General features: G+C 35.5%; 1 protein-coding gene across 2 annotated transcripts in view; it reads left to right on the top strand.

Moving 5' to 3' along the window:
* The window catches only part of PTPN4 (protein tyrosine phosphatase non-receptor type 4), a 121,245-nt gene that overhangs the window by 84,840 nt on the left and 24,330 nt on the right, over positions 1 to 12,075 (top strand). For both annotated transcript variants that reach the window (XR_010071897.1, XM_063340681.1), the window contains exons 14-16: positions 5,015 to 5,149; positions 6,427 to 6,585; positions 11,068 to 11,227. Coding sequence is in view for 1 of the 2 variants with exons in the window: in XM_063340681.1 (XP_063196751.1) it covers positions 5,015 to 5,149; positions 6,427 to 6,585; positions 11,068 to 11,227 (454 nt within the window). In the remaining variant the exon portion in view is untranslated. The remainder of the gene's footprint in view (positions 1 to 5,014; positions 5,150 to 6,426; positions 6,586 to 11,067; positions 11,228 to 12,075) is intronic.

The raw sequence follows: 12,075 nt of genomic DNA, 5'->3' as shown, positions 1-12,075 counted from the left end.
TTACAGATATAATGTGGTTTTTGTTCCTGGAACCTGCCTTTCTGTTTCTCAGTGTGTCTTCCTCAGACAAAGTCACTGTATTGTTGAACAGCTTTTTAAACTGTCAAGCAATAGGCTTTTTTCAGTTGCTTTTGAAAGTTCTAATAAGTATTGGTTGCCTTTTGCTATGAAACCAGGACCATGCTAGCATTATAGTCAGGTCTTCCTTGAGAATTAAGCGGACTTGTAAAAAATCTTAAATAATTGCTGTTGCTTTTATTATTACCACATCAGAAGATTTATTCAAGATCAGTTAAAAAAAAAAAATCTTTTTTCCTAGAGCTGTCCAAATGTACACTGTTTTCTTATCAGTATCTAACTAGAGACTGCCATGTTTGTGCTAATACTGTCTATGCAAATTTTGAATCCTTTCATTGTAAGAAAATAACACTGATAGTTATATTGAGATGTTTTGAGTGATCTATTTATTCTAAATTTGGAAGTGGTGGTTGCCACAAGTAATGATCGTCTAGCCTTTGCACGCTGAGCAGAACATAGATACAGAGCACAAAGCATGGAAATAAAATTTCTTAACAGACATTTGAATAAAACAAGCAGCCTACAATTAGTAGGCTTAGCTGTTTGTCCTCAGGTTTCTACTTTAAAATTAGCTGAAGTAGTATTCATGGTTTGGTTTTTTTTCACAAATCATAGAAACATTTAAAAATTTATTTTAAAAAATGGAACCTATTACTATGAAGGAGATAGTCTGTAATAATTTTGATACGTTTTGTAGATGCTATTTTCTTAATCTTCATGCAGCACTAACTTCAGCATTTAGAAGAGTGTTGCTGCAGTTGTTTAGATTTATTTTTTTCCATCTTCATTATAGCTGTTCTCTAGGCCTCATTTGTTGCAGGATATTCACAACCCAAGAAGACCTGTGAGAGTTCCCAGGAGCATAATAAAAATGAAAGTAGATAACAAAAGTGGAAAAAGTTAGATCAAGGCATCAGTTGGGAGACTTCTTAAAGAGCACTGTTCTCGCTTGGAGTCGTTGCAAAATATTCTAATTCTGTTCAGTTCTGACGAGTTCAGTACTGGAGCTGAGACAAGGTAGTTTATGTGCATTGTGTGATAGTGAGCAGGTATCTCAGTCCGTCATTTGTATTTGCAAAGTCCCTATCATTAAGTTGCAATCTCTGTTTCCAAAAATCCTTTTTTGCTTCAACCTGTGCATTTATTCAGTTTAATTAAATAATTCCTCAGTTGCTTTAAATTGCATATGTTGTTTGTGGTGCATCTGCAGATTTGTATACAGTTTGTCTCTCAATCTGAAGCAGTAGTTGCCAGTTTTGCTGAGAAACGCATTCCCTGTCCTCCTTGTCAAAGTACAAAACAAGGTTGTGGCCCCAGGTTATATTTCTTTTTGGGACAGAAATGATTGAAAAGATTCCCACCTGTATTCCTAAACAATACCCTCTTTCTTTCCCAGCTCCTGCGAGAATTTAGCACTTCAGGTGTGGGATGCAAACCAAATTCTGTCTTCGAAAGATTTTGTGTACTGTGGCTGAGCTAATATAATTTGTCATGCTTTTTTTTGTTGCTCGTCCCTGTTACTCATTTTTTTTGTATTTGACAAAGTGTCACACCTCATAAGACTGTTCTTGATTTTTGGGGGCAGGGTAAAGTTTTTGGTCTCTGCGCCTACTCAGATAGATAGGACTTCCAGCTTTTTTAGAAATGTCTCTGCAGATACACCAAAAATTAAATCTGAAAATAGTTTACTCTGTTAACTAACAGTGCCCTGTGCTGGGGTGCAATAGAAGCATACAGACTGAGCAGGCAAACATGGAATTTAGAATTTCAAAGTTTATCAAAGCATTTCAAAATATTTTTTCAGCTTACTTCCCCCTTCCCGTCTCCAGCTGCACTCTGGCATGAGAAAGTTATTTGAATGTTTTAAAGAGTTAGTGATAGAGGAGAAATTTGCAGGAATATTTCAGAACGTATCTTAAGTGTTAATAAAAAAATAACTTATTGTTAGATTTAGAAGTGTTGGGAGGGGAACCAGTATCATAAAGCCACACCACTGAGAAGTTCAGTGCTGCAGTGTGGTAATTTTTTCTTTGAAATTTCTGCAAATACAGGAAATGGAGGCAACAAACATGAGTGGGTGGGACCCTGAGGTTAGAGCTGTTAATAAAATAATTGAAACGAACCTTTGCTGATAAACGCTGCAGCTGTTTATCATGGTAGTAAGGTGTTATTTCTGAAAGATCAGACCCTATCCACAGTAAAAGGTGAGTTTTCTTAACATTAGATTTTTTTTGATAGGGAAGAAGGTGATGCTTTTTCTCATTTTAGAGTTGTGTTCATTTGTTGCATAGATTGAGGAAGTATTTCAAAAAATGTAGCTGCAAACTATGACTTAAGATACCATACAGTGGGGGTTTTTTTTTAAGCAGTCAAAAATGTGATTTTTGGAAAAACTTGGTTTTTTCCACCTCCCTATATAATTTTATGTCTCTGTAATTTAATTTGTTTTCACTGTTGTTGCACATTAAAAAAAAAAAAAAAGAAAAAACAACAACAAACAAAACAAACCCCACCAACTTTCCTATTTTCCACTTGCTGCTTTTTCACTGAAGGTAAATAAGGTTCAATAGCTGCCTTGACATGTCTGTCAGAAAACACTGTATCTGCAGTCCGGTGTTTACTTAATTTAGCATTGGACATATTCTGTTCCTTTGCATTTTTCCCTCTGCCTGTTCTTTGGTTACTAGAAGCCACCTCTTGGTGCTAATCTTCTGGCTGCAAGCATACTATCATCAAAGTCTAGCTAGTGATACTGTTGATTAATAAAAGAATAATGAATGGATAACATTAGATAGACATTTCAGTTCTGCTGGTTTCTTGTTACTTTGCCTTTTTGGAACTGCTCAAACATGCAATATTTGTGAAGAAAAATATCTAAATGGTTTGAGGTGCTCAGTTACATACAAATTACAGAAAATTAAATGTTGGTTTAAATTGACATGGTATCAAGCTAATTATTTTTGGAATCAAATTAATACTGCTTAAATACGTGCTAAGAAACTGGATGTGTTTTTCCTCAGGAATTAAGTGATTGATATTTTCCCTGTTTTCAAATATCAATATGCTATTAGATTTTTTTCACAGGTGGAATAAGACCTGAGACAGTAGCATTTAGAACTGCCCGTCTTGCTTAACTGTCTCAAATTTCTCAGCTGTTATTCAGTAAGTCTTTAGAGCAGCAAAGCAGTGTGCAATAGATGTTACGAACTGCTTGGTGGTATAAAAACAAAAATAAACCCTCCACACACAGATCACCGTCCTTTAGGATCAAACAAACACTGACTTCAGTAGGACTACTGTGTTTCTGCACATGAAGATAAATTATTTGATACGATGCTTGCTTGTTGTTGTTGTAGACTTTTTTTGAAAATATTGAGGACAGTCTGCTTAGGGTGGTGGCTTGCATCAAGTTTTAAGTTCCATGAGAAGCAAAAATGTATTTGTAACTAAGGTTCTCATTTTCAGAAGGATGTAATTTGTGTGCGGCTAGTTCCCTTATTTCTCAAAGTTCCTTCTTTCTGGACTTGCACTTTCAGTAAATCAGTAAGGTGATAAAGACGAAGATAAAGAACAGTTACCATGTGTCCCCAGGACAGCAAAGGGCAGAAGTTAGTTTGGGATATGGGGAAAGAAATGGAGGAGTTATGCTGATGCAATGATATGTTGTTACCTCATTGCACAAAGCTGGAGAGTAGAGAATAGTGGTAGAATGTAAAGGCAAATGGGAATGAAATGATCATGACACAAAAGACTGATGAAATTATCACTGGAACAAGAGAGAGCTGGGTAATGACAGAGGAGAAATTTGAACTGTGTAGCACCATCAAAGTAGTAGAAGTAAAGTAAAAACCCGTTAACACAAAATACACAGGAAATGTATTTAAGAATTGCTTAAAATAACTTCTCTTGTTGGATGAACAATTTTCAGTTGGAAAACAACAAACGGCAAGAGTCTGGGTATGTTTAGTTGCAGGATGACTGAACCATCCCGTGTGATGTTAAGAAAAAAGCAACCACAATTCTTGGATGATTCATTTGATGATTTCCAGTATAAAAGGGAAATATACTATTTCATGAGAGATTGCAAGTATGGTCTCATTTGTGCTTAAGAAATAGGTGAAAGAAACAGCAGAAGGGGATTGTAGTTATCCTGGGATAACTGGAGAATGAGAAGAAAAAAGTTCCTCAATATTGAGAAAGAGCAACGAGTAGAAAATACAATTCCTTCTGTATAAAAAAAAACTTGGCGATAACGACCTTTGTCCTGAAGGATATTTCTGGCGCAAAACCAAATGAAGTTTCGTTACCCACAAAGAAGTTTAAATAGGATGATTGCATCTGCCTTAAAGGTGACAAAGCGCATTCTGGAAGAAAGCATGTCACCTTGATGGAAATCCCTGATGAGTAAACAAAACCCAGCAGCTCTGTTGCCATGTTTATGATTACCGCACTTTCAGTTCTTCAAAGTCTGTGGGAGCTTTTATGGGGTCATGTTTGCACTGCTTAGTTTTTCCTGAGTTGGCTGAATAAACTTAAGAGGTTTTTTGATTTGTTTTGTTTTTTATTTTTAAGTTCTGAACTTAAAAACCTCTCTGGCTATTCTGTCACAGTCAGATTCTCTTTGAGGCATTAGAAACGCCTGGTGAAGTTTAGTGGGTTCCTCTTCCAGTCTATCTGTCTCCCTCCCAGCCAACAGTACTTCATGACTGTATTTCATTGATGTTCCTTGTACAAAGTACAGAAAATGAAGTACGATATATTGAGAAAATACAGAACTGCCCATGTAAATATATTTTTTGCATTATTACATTTACTTTTGTCAGTATAATTGGGTTTCCTACGGTAGAAAATCCACAGTGTCATTGTGGTGAATTTTATGTAGTTTTGTTCTCACCTCGTATAATTTTTGGTTAGTCATTTGACTTTCTTCTTCTAGATCCCCCAGTAAACCCTTGGCACGGAAATTAATGAGTGGGATGGACTGGGAAGTAGTGAGTAGGAACTCACTGTCTGATGACAGGTTGGAAACACAGAGCCTACCATCACGGTCTCCACCTGGAACCCCAAATCAGTAAGTAGCATCGAATCTTCTCTTCCTAAAAGTGGCTGTCTACCTCTGATGCAAGTGACCCACTTGTGTAGTAAAAGGATTAATGCATTACAGAGACAAAAAACTTCACAGATTATGTGCTGAATGTTTCTCTGGGACATTTGGCTCCAGATAAGAGAAACTATTTGGGGGTGAATTTTAGGTGCTTCTCACTCGATCTGTAAAAAGTGTAAGATGTAGCATGCTACCTTAAATTAGAGAGCTTGAGTTTCTCAAGCACAGCTAAAAGTACATTATACATTTGGCTAAGAAAAAAACTGATAGTAAAATCTGTGTGATATTTTAGAAGTAATTGATTCTGGTTAATACCGCTTCTTAAAACATTGGGGGAAATTACGTAATCAGAAATCCTTGCAGGTTTATTCCCCTCAATTTTTCTGCATTTCCTTTCAAAGCTCCCACTTTTAACATGATAGAGCTTTCTGGTTTATGTTTACAGTTAGTGAAAAATCATTCCTGATTTCTTTTGGAAAATAACCAGTTTTCTCAGTGTACTAAAACTGGCTTAAGAATTGGTATTATCCAATTTTGTACTGCATAAACCAGAAGGTTTTAAGATTCCTTGGCATTGCAGCATATTATTCAAAAGGTGGTTGTTGTAAATATCTGTAGTGTTTAAAAGTTATTGCAAAAATTGTATAATAATGATGCTTATAGTATAGCATAACTTAATCATGCGTGTTCCAAAGCATTTTAAGAAAAACATCTATGTCACTATGCTAGTTCTCAAATGGGAAAGTTTTGGGTCACAGAAACACAAAGATCCTCAGTGCAAAGCTTGTGATTTTTCTAGGAGAAGATGCAGGGGATAAAATGTTCACCTTAGTGAATTCAGGTTACATTCTGCCATGAACAGAGCCAGGATTTTTCTTCTTGGGGATTCATTTTTCTTCTCATTGACTGGACTGTCAGTCCAGTACCCTGTTCATTGAACCATAATACTTTCAGGCTTCTTTAATTTAAAAAAAAAAAAATTAAAAACAATTAACCGTTTAGTGTTTATGAAAATATTTTTGAACACTTTTAAAAATAAAATAATGAAATATAGCATGTTGATCTGACAATATAATTGTTTCAGTGATTTTTGAAACCTTAAGTTATTTAATAAAAATATGTATATGAACATATGCTTGCATTGAGAATAAATAATTATTTTAGCAGACCTTTGTAGTGGTGTAAGAAATGTAGATTAATAACAGTGTTCTTCTCACATTGCAATTCTATGCTTTCCCTCTTAGTCGCAACTCTGCCTTCACTCAAGAAGGAGCCCGATTACGACCCTCGTCAGTTGGACATTTAGTGGACCATGTAGTTCACACTTCCCCAAGTGAAGTATTTGTAAATCACAGATCTCCATCTTCCACCCAGGCTAATAGCATCATACTGGAATCATCACCGTAAGTTCTCTTGGTTGTTACTCTATGGTAGCATGTGGGGCTTCTGAAAATAAGTCGGAAATTTTCGCCATTAAGAATTTAGTGTTAAATGTTTGGGTCAGGGAAAGCCAGACAACCTAATAAAAAACGTAGCTGTCGTTTAGGGAACATTAGTATAGGTTTTACTGAAAATTAAATAAGACAGAAGTAAGATTTGAAATACTCAATAACTTGTGGCCAGAGTGCAGATTAGTTGGGGAAAAAAGGTGCACAATATACTTGTTAACAGTGTCACTGGATGTTTTTATATGCACATAGCACACATAATGCTAAACTTGCCCTCAGAATTTTGTATAATCTCTGTTAGCAAAGAAATTGTGCAAGTGGTTTCAAAACCATTTGAGATCTATAAAATAACAAATACATAATTACATGTTTATAAACAAATCATGTGTTTCAGGAAAAATTACTCCGTGAAGGTATTTGAACACAATTTTAAAACCTTGTTTGGACTGTAACTTTGGTTTTTAGAACTGCGTAACTTTGGGGAGGGTCATAGAATACAAACTCTTCAAAGTTTTGTTAAATAACACAAGATGCTTTTTATGATAGGGTACAGTAGTCATCCATCTGATCGTCAGCTAGTTATTTAGCTTTCAGAGTTATAAAACAGTAATTTGGCCTAATAATATAAAATCCCCTTTTTTTGTGGGCTTTTTTGACATGGGAAGGGAGCCTTAACTGGAACACTTGTCAATCGTTTCTCATATTAGAGTTTTACTCTGCAAAGGCCACACAGGGTCAGGTTCCTTCTGTTCCAAGACTTCCAACTGAAGTCAGTTATGAGAAACACTTGAATGGTGTGAGTGACACAGTGAAGTAAGCAAAATTCTTAAATATTCTCATTTATTCGTCTGCCTTTACTCTAAGTGAAGTTGTAAAAGTTGTTCCTGAGTGTCCTTGGGATTTTGTTTATTTAACAACTGATTTCTTGTGTAAGTCACCATAGAAATCAGTCTTAAAAAGTGAGGAAGTGGTTTTGTAAATTAGTTATGCAACTATGGCTGTTCTTTTTCATGATTTTGTACTTTTTCTGCCCAAGCAGAAAACTACTGCTCTTCCATCACTAAGTTTTGGGGTTTTATTTTTGTTTTTTCCCTTTTTGGAAGCTTAAAAGTGGAATTTAATCTCCCAATATAGATATCTAGCATAAGATATTTTTAAGAATGAGGACGTTGACTGTCAAAAACACACGAACCTCATTTAGGGTCCTCTGAAAGTTTCTGGTGATGTCATTGATTTAAGGTTGGAGATTTACGCAAGAAAGTAGTAGTCATGAAGTTCATATTAGCTATATAACTTAAACTGGTTTACAGTCCAAAAAGCTATTTCTTAAACAATTTGACCTTTCAGAGTGAAAAAAATTTGAGTAGTCCATCTGCTAATTTGGAGTAAACATAGCAAGAGAAATTAAGAGTTTCAGTGCAGTTCAGAGGGATATTATGGCTCAGCTAATACAACCTTGAATTCCACTTTTTTTTTTTCATCCGCATGTGCTATTCAAAACTAAATTGAGAGATTTCTGCTTGTAGTTCCCTGAGGTAATTATAACCTTAAATTCCAAAAGCATGTGATGCGTGGTTAGTTTAATAAATTTATGGGGGTGAGTATGAAACTTTTGCTTACTATATTAAAATGCCAGACCGGATATCTGTAACAAAAATACCCAAAGCCTGTCAGTGCTAGGGTTTGTGTGTTATTTTATTGTTATGTAAATTGCTGAATGCAGTAACAGAGGCTGCTTTGCCTGCAAAATAGGCTGCTTTCACTGCCATTGTCTAAGCATTCATAAGGAAATTCAAAGCTGACTGGGCAAATATAAAGCAATGAAGTTTTTGCCCAGGGCTTGATTGTTAGTTCTCACAATTCATTATGCTAATATATTACAGTACTTGCATTGCTGCTTCTAAAACGCGCTTTTAAGTAACTTTTCAAATCTTTTCTATAAGTTTATATGTTTGGTAGGAATTTATTTGTGTTTGTTGACATGTATGTACAGACATCTAGTCAAACATAAGATCCCATCTTTTACTTTCATCAGAAGGATTTATTTTGTGTCTCTATTCATGTTTTCTGTTGCTTTTTTATTCAGTTTAAAACTCTCAGGAGTAATTTTTTTGCAGGAAAATACATAACAATGTTGCCCTTCACTTAAAAGGCTGAATAATCTGTGCTGGCCAGACTTGAATGAATAAATATATAGGCAGTTAAAAAGCTCTGGGTGACCTTTGTAAGTCAATGTCTAAATAATTTATAGCTGCCTTGAAAATTCATTTTGCAAATGTTGTCAATCATTATTTTTTCCTTTTCTCCACAAAAATTAATTTAGAAAAGCTGCTTATCCTGAAAAATAAAATATAAGGATGCTTTTTTTTTTACTGTCACTTGCATTGAAAATTGTTAAGAAATATTATTTTTATTCCCTAGTGTGTTTTGAACATGAGATTCTTCAGACATCAGATATTGAATAATTAGTACTTCTTTTTTCTTTTAACACTGCATGAAAAACCCCTATTTTCTGAAAGTTGAAATTAAGCAAAAACATACAAAAGAAATATTGTTAGGATCTTTTCAAATGTACTGTTTCCATACATTGGCCAAAAAAATTATCAGTATTTCGTTTTCTAAGAAAATAGACTATTCTTTTTAAAACTGAAATGGAAAACTTGTGGTTTTTCAAAGTGAAGTGTTCCGTTTCCCATTCAATTTTCATCTTTTTTGAAAGAGGCCCATCCTTTATTTGAAATCACTGTAGACAATTGTGATCTGAATTTTTTGTTTTTATTGGAAAACATGTATCTCGGGATCTGCCTTCCTTTAATTGCCTAGAACCAAATTACACGGTGTGGAATTTGATGTGTGCCTTAGGTTTTCTAACTTGCAGTGACTTGAAATGTTATGCTGTCTCATAATGAGAGTCTTACTCTGCGAACAGTTTACTGTGGCTGGGCCAGTTAAATACAGTAGGACAACTCACATGGTTCCCCGTGCTTTTTAGAGAGATGTTATGCTATGAGTTACCGCTACAGCTTGCTGATAACGAAAGGGGCACTGTCCTGTTTCTGGCTTCTGGGAGTGTACTTCCCTCCCTGCGCGGTGTTTGACCCTGTGATGAACCACTCACCTTTTTGAACCGGCAGAGAGCTACCCAGCCTTGTCCAAAAAGTCAATTTATTTTTGCTTGCTTGGTAAGCTGCCTTAGCCAAGGGAGGAGCACCGGAGCGCTTCGAGGAAGGGGCCATGGGTGTGAGTGAAAGAAAGAACGGAGGCACCTATTTCTGGTAGCTGTAACCTGTAGCTTCATTCTTGGTGGTTTTTGGATTTGCCACTAGTATCAGTGGGTTGTTGTCATAAGTCGTTAAATTACTTAATAATATCTTTTAATGTGGTTCATGGGGAGGAAGGCATGTATCCTCACTGGTATTTAGAAACTGGCATTCAAACGAAGTTAATGGGAACTATGTGCTAACTGCCCTTTTGGGCCTCTCAAAATGTTCTTAATTCTTAAATATAGAGCCATATAATGAAAGATGAATCATACGTTTATGTAATACAAATTATACAGCTAAGCTTTTATTCCAAAAGGACTAATAAAGGAAATTATCCATATTACACATAAACACAGAGAACATTTTTATTAATCTGCAGTAGAGTGCTTGCAGACCTAAAACAGAAATAGAACTTTCTGCTATTTCATCTTCAGTAATGGCGTTATAACTCAACTGAAAAATGCATGCAATGAATGCCATTTTTACAAATGTTTCAAAGCTGTGCATGTTTCAAAGAGGAATATGTTCGAGGGGGGAAAAACAAAGTTTTCTTGAAATGTATACATATACTTTTAAATTGAAAAATTAAAATGTAATGCTGGCATCTCAGTGGGCTTTTCCAATAAATGCAGGGGGACAGTTGAGTCGTCTTCAACTTGCACTCCTCCTATTTTTAAATCAAAAGCCAAAAACCAGCGTGGGAGCACTTTATTATGCTGCTTGTGCCTGTTTTTAGGATTTAAACTGCAGGCATTAATTTAAGATGCAAACTAATTGATTTTCTTACTGAGGAAAACATATTAAGTGGCATATCTATTTTAGAAATAATTTTTTTTTAGCAAGAGTACAGAGTATAAATACAGCGAATTTTATAATATTCCCATATAAAGTGGGTTAAGAGTGCTAAAAACATTTAAAAAAAAAATATATGTGTAGAAGATGAACTTACTGCTTCTGTGTACAGTTGCTTGTCAAGAAAAAAGCAATAACGTGTCCAGACATACACTTCCAATATATTACACCACAGTACATTTTTGAGATTCTAAAAATACATACAGATATTCATCTCTCAGACTCTTGCATTTTGTCTAGCATTTGGAGTTTATTTGGAACCCTGAAAAAACTGTCAATATCTCATGATTGTTCCACTTCATGTTTCTATTTTGGTATTTAGATCTCAAGAGACTCCTATAGATGGGCAACCTCCTGCGTTACCACCCAAACAATTTAAAAAGAACAGTTGGAACCAAATTCATCATTCGCACTCACAGCAAGAACTGGATAACCATATTAATGAAACATTTGATGTTCCCGCATCACCTGAAAAATCCACAGTAAGTTTTTGGATCCAGTTAGACCATTCTGCTTTTTGTTGTAATAATAGTCCTACCTTTCATGAGCTTAGTTTTCATGCATTTCAGAGAGGAGTTGTGTTTGTGCATTACCTTGGAGCATTTCCGTTGTACATACTGTTTCTTTGCTAGCGCTCTCACTGTTTTTTGCCACTTGCTGGAGTGGTCCTCGGTCAGTTATCATCAAATGACTGCGCTGGGATGGATATGCAAACATTTTGAACATTACCATTTCAGCACATGCAGAAATTTCTAACTATCCTCTTCTTTGAGAAGTCATTTACCATCACTTTTAAAGAGGACGTTACAGATGCTACCACTGGTGTTTAATCTGGCTTTTATCAGAAAATCTCTTAGAGCAGTTTTGTCAGGAGAGGCTTCTTGAATCTGTGGTTGCGTTTCTCATCAGAATTTCCAAGAAAGAGACACTACCAAGAGACCTGTGACAAGGAATGTAAAAATCTGAGCAAAAGTTCTTTTTCCACACGCAAGCACGTGCTAGATGAGTAACCTAGTCAGTGGATTATTGTCTGAATGAGGTGAGATCTCACTGACCACTTCTGTGATTTTTTTCCTTCCAGAAGTTTTTGAATGTTTCTTGGTACTGATGTGGGACAAGAAATGTTCTGCAGGATAGGAAAATTATTTAACATCGAGATGTAGCAAATACTGTATAAACAGTTTTGCCAATGTCAGACATTCAAAATTATGAGTCAGCTCTCAAAAATGGCATCTTAGAAATACCCTTGGTTTATTTTTATTTGCATTCTGAACTCTAAGCCTAGGGTGGTCTCTCAGGCCTCATTGCAACGTTAAGATTCCCCTAAACC

This window comes from Chroicocephalus ridibundus, chromosome 7, assembly GCF_963924245.1.
Source record: "Chroicocephalus ridibundus chromosome 7, bChrRid1.1, whole genome shotgun sequence".
In the NCBI taxonomy this organism is placed as follows: Eukaryota; Metazoa; Chordata; class Aves; order Charadriiformes; family Laridae; genus Chroicocephalus; species Chroicocephalus ridibundus.
The sequence above is the reverse complement of the archived record's forward strand: the minus strand, read 5'-3'. Positions and strand labels throughout refer to the sequence as shown.